This window comes from Rana temporaria, chromosome 10 (assembly GCF_905171775.1).
Source record: "Rana temporaria chromosome 10, aRanTem1.1, whole genome shotgun sequence".
Taxonomy (NCBI): Eukaryota; Metazoa; Chordata; class Amphibia; order Anura; family Ranidae; genus Rana; species Rana temporaria.
In genome coordinates this window covers 11663143-11678620 of record NC_053498.1, presented here as the reverse complement: position 1 = coordinate 11678620, position 15478 = coordinate 11663143, and the positions used below count along the sequence as shown (strand labels likewise).

Below are 15478 nucleotides of genomic sequence, written 5' to 3'. Positions count from 1 at the left end.
TGGTCCGGGGCTGAGGTGGTAATGACCAGGACATTTTTTGCGATACACATTACTTTAAGGGCTCATTTACACTTGCTTCGGCTTCAACACATATTAATGGCTGGTTTACGCTTGCATCAAAACATGGCTTTGGACGCGCTTTAAAGCAGAACTGAACCCTCCTCTCCTTTACACCAAAGGAAGCTGCCATCTTGGTCTCTGTATGATCAGCAACTGCCATAGTGCTGCACATGTGATCAGTTATGACACCAGCCATTTGATAGTTTGACAGTTCGGTTGAGAGCACAAGCAGATGTGATAGTTAGCATCAGGGCATGCTGGGGATGGAACTGTTTTTAAAACTAAATTGATGGGTTTAGTTTCCCTTTCAATGATCGTTTATTACGCGACGTAGTACGGCACTGCAAGGATCATTTGTGTTCCTGCCTTGAGTTTTACATTTTCTTCCCAAAGCGGCATGCTGAGACTTGCAGAACATTCCGCTGAATAAAAACTAAAGCTGATAATCATCGAAGGTATAAAAATGACGATTGTGAAAACTGATACACGGCACGTCTTATGGAAGACGACGTCTCCTAGGTACCTCCTCCTCATCTTGCAGTCTCCTTCTCCCCGCCCTGACGTCTCTCTGGAATAAGATCATCAGAGCTGTTCCTAGAGAGAGTCCTCGCATCCATCCATAGTTACACGGAGAACATCATGAAGCCTCTGGGACTCCTGCTCGTGATTTGCTGCCTCGCTTCTACAGGTAAGATTCTCCTAGCACTCGGGGACATCCCTGCTCTCTGCCATGACAATTATTGACACTCGATATGCTTGCAAAAGAGCAACATTTCTAAATGAACGTTCGCTCATCACGGCTAATCTGGTCATTTCTATAAACGCAATGTGTTGGGGGTTTAAATACGTCTGTACTTATACATATAATTATACCCGGTCTCACTCCTCACCAGGGGCGGACTGACCATTGGGACTTTCGAGCACTGCCTGAGGGCCCCATGCCACTAGGGGGCCCCATCAGGGTTGCCAGGCTCAGTAAAACCAGGGACAGTATGTAAAAATCTGTGGTTTTTTTACATCTGTCCCTGATATGTCTTAAACCGACATGCTTTTGATGTGAAAATCCTGAGATTTTAGCTGCCCTGCCTCTGCACTGCCTCCTGGCGTGGTGGCCATCTGTAAGCCCGGGGGCCCCATAATCTTCTATTGCCCGGGGGCCCCATGGGTTGTCAGTCCACCCCTGCTCCTCACCATTATTTTCCACAATTTATGAATGAATATTTAAAAAAAACACCCAGAGGTAAGGATTTAATTTCTCCATCATATGGTTATATTCTACCTTCCATGACGGGTGTAGATAAGATGTCCCACCTTGTTTTGTGCCTGCCCGACCATGAGTACTCACCATCAGGGCCGTCTTTAAGGCAGGGCAAAGGGGAAGCTGCCCTGAGCCCTGTCATTGTTGTGGGACCCAAAGCAGCTGCCTCATACTTGCCAACTATGCCAGTTTAAATGCCCTTGTCCCTTGAAGTTTTAGTCCTTTGTTGTTTCCTCATATCTCAGTGTGAAGTGCTGCTACCAATGCTGCCCAGCTCTGCCCTATTGTTGTGTATAGATGACTCACCTGCAGACCCTGTGTTTACATGTAAATAACCGTCATTCATATGTAAATAATGGGAGCATTCTTATGTAAATAGCAGCTGCATTCATATGTAAATAAAGGCAACATTCATATGTATATCATGGCCCTCTGCAGTGAAGAGATGATGTTCTGTAACCTCTAGCAACCAATCAGTGAGCAGTATTACTGTACAGTAATCTCTAGCAACCAATCAACAAGAAGAAATCATGTGCTGTAACCTCTAGCAATTAATCAGTGAGCCATAATGTGTGCTGTAACCTCTAGTAACCTCTCCCCCATTCTCCACCTACAATCCTTAACCCCATAGTTGCTTCCTCTTCTCACACTGTCATGCCGGCCCTGCACTATCTTTCATTTTATTCTCTCTCGCTCCGGGCCTTATGTTGCGTACACACAACCGTTTTTCTCAACGTGATTTGTTGTGATTCCTCTCAAGCCTGCCTTGCCTACACACGTTCGTGAAAACAAAGGCTCTAGCAAAGCGCGGTGACTACAACACATACGACGGCACTATAAAGGGGAAGTTCCATTCGAATGGCGCCACTCTTTGGGCTGCTTTTGCTGATTTCGTGTTTCCGCGTGTTAGTAAAAGTTTGGTGAGAGAGACGATTCGCGCTTTTCAGTCTTTGTGCTTTTCAGTCTGTTGCAGCGTGACGAATGTGCTATCTCCATTACGAACGCTAGTTTTACCAGAACAAGCGATCCCGTCTCATAACTTGATTCTGAGCATGCACGTTTTTCCCCCCTCGTTAAAGCCGACACGCGACCGTTTTTCACGACGTGAAAAACAACGACGTAAAAAACAACGAGAAAAGATAGAGCAGGTTCTAAATTTTTAACGGGCATTTTTCTCGTCGAGAAAAATGCTCTGGAGCCTACACACGACCGTTTTTCGATTGCATTTTTCTTGTCATGAAAAACGGTTGTGTGTACGCGCCATTACTTTACCTCAAACAAACGCCCCCAAATATCAAAGAGGGAAGAGGATTGTGAGCACTGGCAGCAGTGCTCCTCTGAAGACTGGTGTAATGCTACTCTCGAAGGGGCGGCATTCGATTTAATTGGTTCTTCCCTTCAACAATGCAAAGGCAGCCAGGTACACAGCCATTCTGTCCAGCTCATGAAACAGTCTAGGTGGCGATTGTCTTTTTGTATTTTATTGCATGCAGAAATCAAGAAAGGGATTTAAGGGGTGATGTGGAATATTCCAAAATGCTTGAGCATAATTCTGCAGAGGACAACTCTCTTGTGCTCTAAACAGCAGCAACACCATCTGTCACTCAAAGCTGGGAACCATGAGATAGTTTGCAGAACCGTTACAACCAGGGCATTTTTTTCTCAGGGATTTGGTGCAGGACCTCAACCATGACCCCCCACAACCCCCTCCCCCACACACACCCTCAAACTGCATCAAATATGTGGTGTATCAGTGGGAGGGTTGTAAAGGGGCATTAAATACCACGTGTGCATTACGTGCAGGGTACAGGGGTGCACTATATACAGAGTGCAGAGTACAGGGGTGCACTATTTACAGAGTGCAGAGTACAGCGGTGCACTATTTACAGAGTGCAGAGTACAGGGGTGCACTATATACAGAGTGCAGAGTACAGGGGTGCACTATATACAGAGTGCAGAGTACAGGGGTGAACTATATACAGAGTGCAGAGTTCCAGGGTGCACTATATACAGAGTGCAGAGTTCCAGGGTGCACTATATACAGAGTGCAGAGTTCCAGGGTGCACTATATACAGAGTGCAGAGTTCCAGGGTGCACTATATACAGATTGCAGAGTTCAGGGGTGCACTATATACAGAGTGCAGAGTACAGGGGTGCACTATATACAAAGTGCAGAGTTCCAGGGTGCCCTATATACAGAGTGCAGAGTTCAGGGGTGCCCTATATACAGAGTGCAAATATGTAGAAGAATACGTATCGGCCTAAACGGAGGAAAAAATATATTTTTTTATATATTTTTGGGGGATATTTATTATAGCAAAAAGTTAAAAGTATTGATTTTTTTTCAAAATTGTCGCCCTATTTTTGTTTATAGCGCAAAAAATAAAAACTGCAGAGGTGATCAAATACCACCAAAAAAGAAAGCTCTATTTGTGGGAAAAAAAGGACATCAATTTTGTTTGGGAGCCACGTCGCACGACCGCGCAATTGTCTGTTAAAGCGACGCAGTGCCGAATCGCAAAAACCTGGCCGGGTCCTTTAGCTGTCTAAAGGTCTGGGTCTTAAGTGGTTAAAATTGGCAAATTTTTGTGAAGGAGGGGGGTGTCCCTGAATGGCAATTTGGAAATGTGGTCACCCTAGCAGTCACAGTCCTTTGCATCATCTTCCGGCATCTCAACCTGAAGAAGTGCTTCCACACCTGGTGCTGCATGCAAAAAGGACCACGATCTCTCCTGCTCAGCATCCATGGGCAAGTTTCCTTCAGGCAAGTCTTCTTTCAGGTCCTCCGCCTATACCACACGCTGAGGCTTAGTAGTAGTAGCTTCTCTGGAGCTCTCACACATGCCTCCTCCCAGGGGAAAAGCCCCAGGGGAAGACATCTCTGCTCAGATTCTCACAAATATGCACCGTCTGGGCCAGCCTCCCAGGGACTGACTAAGGTCAAATGACCATAAACCAGTGACTGATCGTCCCACACTATTTTTAAGGCATTATTCTGGAAGCAGGCAGAAGCAGTCAGCCACCAGGTTTAGGGGTAAGCCTGATCAAACCTAAAAAGGAATTTGCAACTCGGCTGGTAACAGTGGGCCGGCTTCAATGACAGCAGACCGCCGCCCCCCCCTCCGCTCCTCCGTCTCTCCCTTCCTGCAGCGCTCACCTCCTCTCCCTCCCCGCAGCGCTCACCTGGGGGGAACAAAAAAGCAGGGGGAGGACCAGAGGAGCAGGGGGGGGGACAGAGGAGCATGGGGGAGGGGACAGACAGCTGGCTCAACAGCTATGGCCTGGGAGTTTCTCACTTCTGCCTAATCTTGTCCCATAAGGGGGGGGCACCAAACTGATTCTTTGCCCCAGGTAAATTAATGTGTAGCTTCCCCACTGGTACTGCCTATAAGACTAAGAGTACCAGTACCAGCCGTTCACTAGCCGTTCTACTTTATTAGAGTAGAACGGCTAGTGGCTAGTGAAGGGGGAGAGGGGGCTTGGGTGAAGGGGGGGGCGGGAGTTGTCCGGCCGCCATGGGAGAGACCTGTCAAAGTGGGCCAGTCTGGATGAAGTCCAGGGCCAAATTTCTGTCCCAGTCCAGCCCTGGACATGGGTGCTGCAACTAAAAGAAAAATAAACTCTATAGTAATACTATAAATTAAAATATATATTATTCCCTTTTTGAACGCCAGGTTTCTGCATCTCATGCAAAAGTTGCTGGCACATGCTGGGCTCCCAGTGCAATGGATCATCCGTGCCCTGCTCATCAGATCAAGTTTGTGTCGCTTCCTACACTCTTATATCAACAGGTATAATAATATGCATAATAATCATATGTAAGTGTATACTAATAGGGGGTCACTTACTTTTTCTGGAGTCTGAATAACTGTGAAGAGAACAAGGCTGAATTTGAGTATAATTACCATTTAATTATTTTCTGTATCAATATAGTAATAAAATATTTCACAGCACTCACACAGTATATACAACTATTCCCGTTAGCCTCGCCCCCGAGGAGCTTCCACTCTAAGGATATAAATAGATATATGTCTCAGATATTTTATACTATCTCTTACGTCCAGCTCCTCTCCATCTGCTATTACTAGCTGCCAACATGCAATGGCTCCTGTGTAAGATGATCTACAAATGTCAATGAGTAAATGTAATTGGGTTTACTTTGCAAAGAGAATCTTCCCCACAGCTTGGTGAATCTGGTGAAGTTTCACTTTGTAAAGAATACTGAATCATGTGCAGTTGAAAACAAAAAGAAAAAAGGGAAATTCCCCTTGCAAACTTAACAGCCTATTTGCCTTGCCTTGCCCCGTCCGACTTCCTAGTGCAAAATAAAAAATAAAATGGTACAGGGCAGCGGCTGCGGGCCATCTTGAACCTAAGTTAGAGCAGCCTGGAAGGCAATCGCCACCCTGCCCCCTGGCCCAGCCCTCCCCTGAGGTTAACACTAGGGGGCGATCAAGGGGTTAGGTGTGTCCTAGGGAGGTGTTTCTATAACTGTGCGGGGAGGGGACTGACTGGGAGTACAGAGAGATTGCTGTTCCTGATCACTAGGAACAGCAGAGCTCTCTCTACTTCCCTGACAGACTGGCGGCGGGGATCTGTCTGTTTTACATTGACAGATCCCCGTTCTGTCTCTCTCTCTTGGGTCAAGCCGGCCATGCGCATGGGCTTCGGCGTCAAACACGTGCCCCCTATAGGTCTTAAAGTTACAGCTATGGCGATTCGTGCAGGGGAGCCCACCTGTTGCTGCAGGCGCCTGGGTGCAGAAATATTTCTGGCGCCCCCACATGGGCGTGATCATTTTACTAACTCCTCCCCTTTACACATGTTTTTATGGCAAAGTCTTCATTACCCTGGGATCCTTACATGATCACTTAACAAACAAACTTAAAAAAATACAGGAAGAGAAGCAGAGTACTTTATTGGGACCTGGAGGGGACACAGAGAGGGCTTCTGCTAGAGAGTCTGTTAGAAAGAGCCCCCAGACATACTACAGACATGATACAGGAGATGGTCAGAGACTGCAGACATAGTACAGGAGACGGTCAGAGACTGCAGACATAGTACAGGAGACGGTCAGAGACTGCAGACATTGTACAGGAGACGGTCAGAGACTGCAGACATGGTACAGGAGACGGTCAGAGACTGCAGACATGGTACAGGAGACGGTCAGAGACTGCAGACATTGTACAGGAGACGGTCAGAGACTGCAGACATGGTACAGGAGACGGTCAGACACTGCAGACATTGTACAGGAGACGGTCAGAGACTGCAGACATTGTACAGGAAACGGTCAGAGACTGCAGACATTGTACAGGAGACGTTCAGAGACTGCAGACATGGTACAGGAGACGGTCAGAGACTGCAGACATGGTACAGGAGACGGTCAGAGACTGTAGACATAGTACAGGAGACAGTCAGAGACACATCAGTTCTGGACGAACACAGACCTATGCTCAGAACACTAGTTCTGGATGGACACAAACTAAGAGAGAAGGAGGGAGGGGAGAACTCTGCCACTCCGCAGGCGCCTGGGTGCAAAGCACCCTGTGCACCCTGCCTAGGATCGGCCCTGTGTTGCTGTATGACGACAGCGGCTGGTCGGCAAGGTGTTAAATAGATAAAAAGGACTGGCTGAAAGGAAACTGGGCGGGTCCTCTCTCTATTGACGAAAATCTTCAGCAAACTAAAAGTTTCACAGCCATAAAAAAAACAAAAAAAAATGTATATGAAAGATACATTGAAACACTGGCAGCTAAAAGAGGATGAAGAAGAATTTTACACTTGTATTGTATATGCTTATACGCCTTTACATGCCTGTATGAGTGTATATGCAAGGTGTTTAGGACTTTAGGCACACAGTGGATTTCTGGCAGGATCGGCAGTTTTTTTCTTGCTTTTTCAGTGTTTTAAAGGGATAAAACATGTTTTTTTACGTATGTTATCTGATGTACACATTAACTCTATTGTTATCTAACAAACACAGTGACATCAGAGACCCCACAATATACTTTAAGCTGTGGATCGCGCTCGCAGTGCAATGCGAACGGAAGCCTGACCTTCAACTACGGAAAATTGAGGACGAGGACTTCATGTTGTGATACCAATGACTGCATTCCTCCCTTCCCTACCTGTAAGTCGCACACAAGTTTTGCTGAGCGTTCAGAAAGATGGAGATGATGAAATACTTCTTTGCTTGTAGGACAACCTATCATTAGGGAAACACAAAGGCCGCCATTGCCTCTGAAAATATCACTCCCCAGGCTGTCATGCTGCATCTCTCAATACTATTAATTACTGACCTGGAGAAAGCATGCAGCTTATTATTAACGTTTCCTATGTGAACAATGAAAAACAGATGTACATATGAATCACTTTCTTACAGTAAAAGGTGTAATAATTCAATTTTTTTTTATTCATCACCAGGTAAGTGTACTTATTAAAAGTCAGCAGCTACAATGTTTGTAGCTGCTGACTTAAAATGTTATTTTTTTTTAAAGCTGGACCTCCGTTTTAAGGACCGGTATGAGTATTTTTCAGACTCGGTGTTTACAAGTTAAAATATTTTTTCTTGCTAGAAAATTACTTAGAACCCCCAAACATTATATATATATATATATATATATATATATATATATATATATATATATATATATATATATATATATATATTTTCTAACACCCTAGAGAATAAAATGGCGATCATTGCAATTAGGGTTGTCCCGATACCAGTATCGGTATCGGGACCGATACCGAGTATTTGCGGGAGTACTCGTACTCCCGCAAATACCCCCGATACTAGAATAGAATACTTGTCCATCCCCCCCCCGCGGCCAACGCTGCCGCCAACGCCGCCGCAAACCCGTCGCCGCAAAGCCGCCACCGCCGTTAATCAGCGTACGGGGAACAGCTTTCGTTTGAATAGCTGTATCCCCGCCGCGTATAGACACTCCCCCTTTGCGCGGGATTGGACGGATGATCTGTCCAATCCCGCGCAAGGGGGAGTGTCTATACGCGGCGGGGATACAGCTATTCGACCGAAAGCTGTTCCCCGCACGCTGATTAACGGCGGCATCAAGGTATGGGGGACGGCATGGCTGGAATGTGGGGGACGGCATGGCTGGAATGTGGGGACGGACATGGCTGGAATGTGGGGACGGACATGGCTGGAATGTAGGGACGGACATGGCTGGAATGTGGGGACGGACATGGCTGGAATGTGGGGACGGACATGGCTGGAATGTGGGGGGGACATGGCTGGAATGTGGGGACGGACATGGCTGGAATGTGGGGACGGACATGGCTGGAATGTGGGGACGGGCATGGCTGGAATGTGGGGGGGACATGGCTGGAATGTGGGGACGGACATGGCTGGAATGTGGGGACGGACATGGCTGGAATGTGGGGACGGACATGGCTGGAATGTGGGGACGGACATGGCTGGAATGTGGGGGGGACATGGCTGGAATGTGGGGACGGACATGGCTGGAATGTGGGGGGGACATGGCTGGAATGTGGGGACGGACATGGCTGGAATGTGGGGACGGACATGGCTGGAATGTGGGGACGGGCATGGCTGGAATGTGGGGACGGACATGGCTGGAATGTGGGGACGGACATGGCTGGAATGTGGGGACGGGCATGGCTGGAATGTGGGGACGGACATGGCTGGAATGTGGGGGACGGCATGGCTGGAATATGGGGACGGACATGGCTGGAATGTGGGGACGGACATGGCTGGAATGTGGGGACGGACATGGCTGGAATGTGGGGACGGACATGGCTGGAATGTGGGGGGGACATGGCTGGAATGTGGGGACGGACATGGCTGGAATGTGGGGACGGACATGGCTGGAATGTGGGGACGGACATGGCTGGAATGTGGGGGACATGGCTGGAATGTGGGGACGGACATGGCTGGAATGTGGGGGACGGCATGGCTGGAATATGGGGACGGACATGGCTGGAATGTGGGGACGGACATGGCTGGAATGTGGGGGACGGCATGGCTGGAATATGGGGACGGACATGGCTGGAATGTGGGGGGGACATGGCTGGAATGTGGGGACGGACATGGCTGGAATGTGGGGACGGACATGGCTGGAATGTGGGGACGGACATGGCTGGAATGTGGGGACGGACATGGCTGGAATGTGGGGACGGACATGGCTGGAATGTGGGGGGGGACATGGCTGCATTTGGGGACACATTTAAAAAAAGTATCGGTATTCGGTATCGGCGAGTACATAAAAAAAAGTATCGGTACTTGTACTCAGTCCTAAAAAAGTGGTATCGGGACAACCCTAATTGCAATACTTTTTTTGTCACACAGTATTTGCGCAACGGTCTTACAAGCGCACTTTGTTTGGATTTTTTTGGTTTAATTAAAAAATAAGACAACCTTAAAGTTAGTCCAATTTTTGTTGATAGGTGGCACGGACGGGCACTGATAGGTGGGCACTGATGGACACAGATGGGCATGGATGGGCACTGATAGGTGGCACTGATGGACACTGGTGGGTGACACTGATGACACTGGTGGGTGGCATTGCTGGGCATCACAAATTTTGTTTGTGACATGATGGTGCCAGTCAGTGCCCATTTGTGGCATATGTTATGCATACATTATGGATACATTTTTACATGTGGATGGCCATGGGGGACTTACCTGGCCATCCACATGTTAGGTGCTTCCCTGGTGGTCCTGGGCGGCATTCTGGTGGTCCAGTGTGGACATCCGAGGGGGGGGGGCTGCGCTGATAAACAATCAGCGCAAACCACCCCTTTCAGGTGAGCCACCGATCGGCTCTCCTCTACTCGCGTCTGTCAGACACGAGTGAGGAAAGGCCGATCAACGGCTCTTTCTGTTTACATCGTGATCAGCCGTGATTGGACTTAATTCTCTACTTCTTCTCCTTTTCCCTTTTTCAGTTGATAACATTTTTTAGTAATTTTAACTATTCATTAAAAAAAATTATCAGTTTTATTTGTGTATAATTATTTTTTTCTTTTGAAAAGTGCCACCAGTGAGCTCACAGAAGAACAAATTGACATGTCGGGCCTGTTTCTCAGACACCTCTGATTACTGCTACACCGGTGATACAATTGAGTGCACCGGAGATGAGATGAAATGTGGCCGTATGGCCAGAAGACTGTCAGGTATTTACCTTAGCCTGGACCTAGAACAAACTGGGAAAAAAATGGTTGTAAATTAAAGGTGTTGTAAAGGTAAAAAAAAAAAAATCCCTAAATAGCTTCCTTTACCTTAGTGCAGTCCTCCTTCACTTACCTCATCCTTTCATTTTGCTTTTAAATGTCCTTATTTCTTCTGAGAAATCCTCACTTCCTGTTCTTCTGTCTGTAACTCCACACCATAATGCGAGGCTTTCTCCCTGGTGTGGAGTGTCGTGCTCGCCCCCTCCCTTGGACTACAGGAGAGTCAGGATGCTCACTAAGGCCTCGTTCAAACGATAGGTTAACCAGAGGACAACGGTCTAAAGGACCGGTTTCATCGGTCCAAACTGATCGTGTGTAGGCCCGATTGGTTATTTAACCTTTGGATAAAAAAATGGCAACTTGCTTTAAAATTTAACCGATGGGTTGGTAACCGATAGGTCAAAACCGATCGTTAGTAAGCACAACCATCGGTTAAAAATCCACGCATGCTCAGAATCAAGTCAACGCATGCTTGGAAGCATTGAACTTCATTTTTTTCAGCACGTCGTGTTTTACGTCACTGCGTTCTGACACGATCGGTTTTTTAACTCATGGTGTGTACGCACGACGGACCATCAGTCAGCTTCATAGGTTAACCTAGGACAACGGTCCTTCAGATCGTTGTCCTCTGGTTAACCTATCGTGTGTACGAGGCTTTACACACAGCTCCTTTCTCTATCTGCAACGTAGAGAGCATCCTGACCCTCCTGTCGTCCAAGGGAGGGGGCGAGCACAACACTCCACACCAGGGAGAAAGCCTCGCATTACTGTGTGGAGTTACAGACAGAAGAACAGGAAGTGAGGATTTCTCAGAAGAAATAAGGACATTTAAAAACAAAATGGAAGGATGAGGTAAGTGAAGGAGGACTGCACTAAGGTAAATGAAACTATTGAGGAAAACAAGTTTGTACCTTTACAACCCCTTTAAGGGTGGTTATTGACGGGGAGATATCCGCTCACCCAAATGCTCATCTATATTAAAAGAAGAACATTTTTCAATTTTAGCATCTCTTTCATTGTCTATAAAATATTTTTTTTTTTATTTCATTTCCAGGAACAGTGACAAAAAACGATGCCCTTCGTGGCTGTGCCACCAAAAGCTATTGTGAAATATTTGGAAGCCAGACCTCCACTATCCAAGGGTTAAACGTTGATTCGAAGATGTTCTGCAGTGACGGGGCACCCGCCCTCCATGTTGGGCTCTTGGGTTCTATAGTTGCCATCTTGCTGACAAAGTTACTTTTTTAGAGTTATTATAAATGAAGAAGTCTATAAGACTGATTGATATTTGACTTTTTAGCGCTCGATGTATAGAGAACTCCTTTAGGGTATTTAATAGGATGGAGTGCCGAAATTCTTAGTAATGTCATCAAAGCAAGTTCTTGTCTTGGTTTGAAAGACATCAAAGACATTGTCAATGGGCGCACCTAGATGAAGGTTCCACTTTTATCAAATGTGAAAAGTTAGTAGAAGTCAAAGGGAGGAAGGCAGTATGAGTTAAAAAAAAAAAAAGATCTGTAGCCTTCAACATTTTTGATAATGTCCTCTCATTTATGGTACCTTGGCACTCTTGTTAAGTTCAAGTGTAAGAAGACACTTTAAGAGGCTTCCAGAACCCATTGGCAGTTATGGCATGTGCCAGGAGCTCATCCTCATTTTCTGCTTGTTATTAGTCACTTTACTTTTTTACCTAGTTAAATAGTTATCTAAATGTGACACCGCCCACGGTAGAATGCCTTTGATTGCTACCTAGAATAATATTTGTTTCCCCACATTATTTATTTATTGATTTCTAGCTCTTAACTAGGCAATAGTTATATCCGATCTTTAGTAGATAGTAGACATGTGCACAGCAAAAATGTTCGTTTATTTCTGTTTCGTTTCTGTTAGTTTATCGTGATTCGTAACGAGTCGTAATTTTGTAAGACGTTAGTTATCGTATTCGTACTCTTTAGTATTTTCGTAACACTCTTTTTTCCGTTTCCGTTTTTTTCTGTTTGTTTATTTTTCGTTGAATCGAGATTCGTATTTTCGTTTTATTTTGTATTCTGCCGCGTTCGTATTTTTAAAATGATTATATTAGTTTCTTCGTTTTTGCGTTAGTTTAATTTTCGTTGTTTTGCTATTCGTATTAACATTATATTTTCCATCATGCCGCGTTCGTATTTTCGTAAGAAATATATTTTCGTTGCTTTATGATCATTCGTATTTTTGTGTCTAATTTCCTTTGATTGTAAAAACGTACTTTTGTAGATTTTATTGCATTCGTAATTCTGTTAGAATAAATTTTACGTTTATTCGACACACTACTCGTCGTAATTTTGTAATTCGTACTTTACTGCGATTGACTTGACTGTCTTAGTTAGCACACACACCCTGTCTAGAATGAAGTCTGACGTAGAAGAAAACTAAAATATGTCAGATATTACAAATACAAATCTAGAAATTAGATGCACTGCAGTCTAACACAGAAAAAGACACAAGGAGCCAGGAGGTAATGAGAAAGAAGCTCATTGGGGGAAGGAACAAACCTCTTCAGTGGCTATTGGTCAATGTCCAGAAATATTTCAGTACTAACGAAAGCTAATTTACATTATTTTGTATTTTCGTTGTTTTCATTTTTCTGTTTTTCGAAGATTCGTAATTTATTTTTCATTAGTTTTGATTTTTGTTTTTTATTCTTTGTTCGGCATTTCGGTTGTTTTCTTTTCGGTCTTCGAATATTAGTAAGTTTGCATTTTCGTTCATTTTGTTTTTCGTAATTATTATTTTTTTTGGGTTCGGTATTTTCGTTGTTTCTATGTTTTCGTTTCTTTCACCTTTTCGTATCTTCGTTGTTTTTCATATTCGTTATTTTGAAAATATCGTTATTCGTTATTAATTGCGCTAAACCGTTCGTTCATTCGTATGTTAACGAATCAACTAAAATAACGAATTGACGGAAAACGTATTCGTAACTTAAAAAATTGCACATGCCTAGTAGATAGATAGAAAGTAGTAGAAACTCTCACAGGTCATTAACAGGGGTATAGCCTCGTACACACGGCCGGTTTTCCCGAAGGGAAAACTGTCAAGGGAGGTTTGGCCAGCAATCCCGTTCCGCGTGTATGCTCCATCGCAGTTTTTCCGACGGAAAAAACTGCCAAAAACCGCCGGACAAAAAAAGAGAACCAGCTCTCTTTTTTTCCCGCCGGGGTTCTCGGCTGACTTTTTCCCGCCGGTTTTTGGCAGTTTTGCTATTGGAAAAACCTGCGATGGAGCATACACACGGTCGGGATTCCCAACCAAAGCTCTAATCTGAGTTTTCCCGATGGGAAAACCGGCTGTGTGTCGGGGGAAAAGTTACCGAGCAGGTTCTCGGCTTTCCCTTTGGGATCTCCGACAGGAAATAGCATTTCCCGTCAGAAATCCCGCACTTGCATATGTGTTCAAACACGAGGAATGTATTCTGTTCAATGTTGATGGATTCCAGTTCATCTTTGTCAATGCATTTTTTGTTTTATGTTTGTTTTTTTGAGAATATTATTTTTTTATGAAAATGGACAATTTTTATGGGGTTTTTCTCAAACAATACAAAGTAGCTACTGAGTACAAGTACACAAGTTCCAAGGCATATGTATCCAGTACACCGGGATTATTCTTTTTTTGCATTTTTAATCAAACACAGTTTTCTTCTTTTTGTATCCAAGTATATATATATGGATCTAAAAAGTAAAATATGCTGTAATGTTATTAAAAATGTTAAGAAAATACATATATGACAATATATAATTGTATGAAATAATTAAAATATGATATGAATATGCCATAGGTAAATAACTTTAACTCTAAGCTAGAGTTTCATGCTGATACAGAGCTAAAATATATCCCCAGTTTATATTTATATTAACCCTTAAAGTAGAACTATAGGCAAAACTTTTTTTGTCGTCTTGGATAGAATAAAGGAGACTTACCGTATATTCCTGTAAGGTTTATTCTTTTGCCAAATGTGTCCCATTAGGGAGATTTACCTTCACTTCATGTCCCCAAGCCAAACAGGAAGTAAGAGAAGATCCCTGCTAATTAAAGCAGAGTTTCCATCAAAAATATAAGTTTGCTTTATATTGTAGCTTAGACCTGAAAAAAAAAATGTTACCTCGAAATGCCTGTTGCTATGCGGTCCCACGAAATCTGCCTTCCTATTCACCGAGGATCCCGACGTCAGCTCCCTCGGCTCCCAGGATGCCGTGCGCTTCCCCTGTGTCTCCGGGCTTGTTGATGTTTATGGGTTGCCATCACAACGGCGTGCACTTTCGCCGCCGCTCGTTGTGATGGCAACCCAAGTGTTTGACGGCGCGGCGCTGCAGTTCTTTTGCGGACGCACGAGAATGGGGCAGGACGGGCGGCCCTTTCAGCTAGTCATCCACAGTATTCCCGGAAGTAATTGCTTGTGGGCTTCACAATGCCCACAAGCAAAATAAGAACGCTCTGCAGGGAAGAATATGAACTGTTCGTTTTAAATAACTCGGCGGAACGGCGGGACTTTTTCAAATAGTAAGTGAGACTATAGAGACACGTACAACGCGAGATGAAAGGTGATATTTTAAAAAATTGAAAAATATAATGGGAACCCCACTTTAAGGGAATCTCTAGGGGACCCCCAGGTCACCAGAACTAGTTTCCCCACTGGAACATTTCCCCTCTATTACTTTTCTGGGGACAACCCAAAATGTTCACTTTCAATGGTAATGGTAAACAGGACAAATAGAGAGGGTGAATCTCCCCATCGGGGCACAGACAGCAATAAAAACTGATACAGTAGGGGTTCTAATCCAGTGGTCACCACCCTTGTCCTTGAGGGCCCACTAACAGGCCAGGTTTTATGTATTACCTTGGGGAGATGCAGACTAGAATACTGCAATCACTGAGCAGCAAATGATATCACCTGTGATGTATTTCAGTTATCTT

At 44.8% G+C, this 15478-nt stretch overlaps 1 protein-coding gene across 1 annotated transcript; it reads left to right on the top strand.

Annotated features, from left to right (window-relative positions):
* The first annotated feature begins 549 nt into the window (after positions 1-549).
* LOC120916323 (phospholipase A2 inhibitor 25 kDa subunit-like) lies at positions 550-12043 on the top strand. Its single transcript, XM_040327229.1, has 5 exons — positions 550-748; positions 4993-5109; positions 7302-7448; positions 10334-10474; positions 11586-12043. Exons 1-5 carry the CDS (start codon positions 700-702, stop codon positions 11777-11779), a joined length of 648 nt encoding a protein of 215 aa, XP_040183163.1. The 5' UTR covers positions 550-699; the 3' UTR covers positions 11780-12043.
* Positions 12044-15478: the final 3435 nt, after the last annotated feature.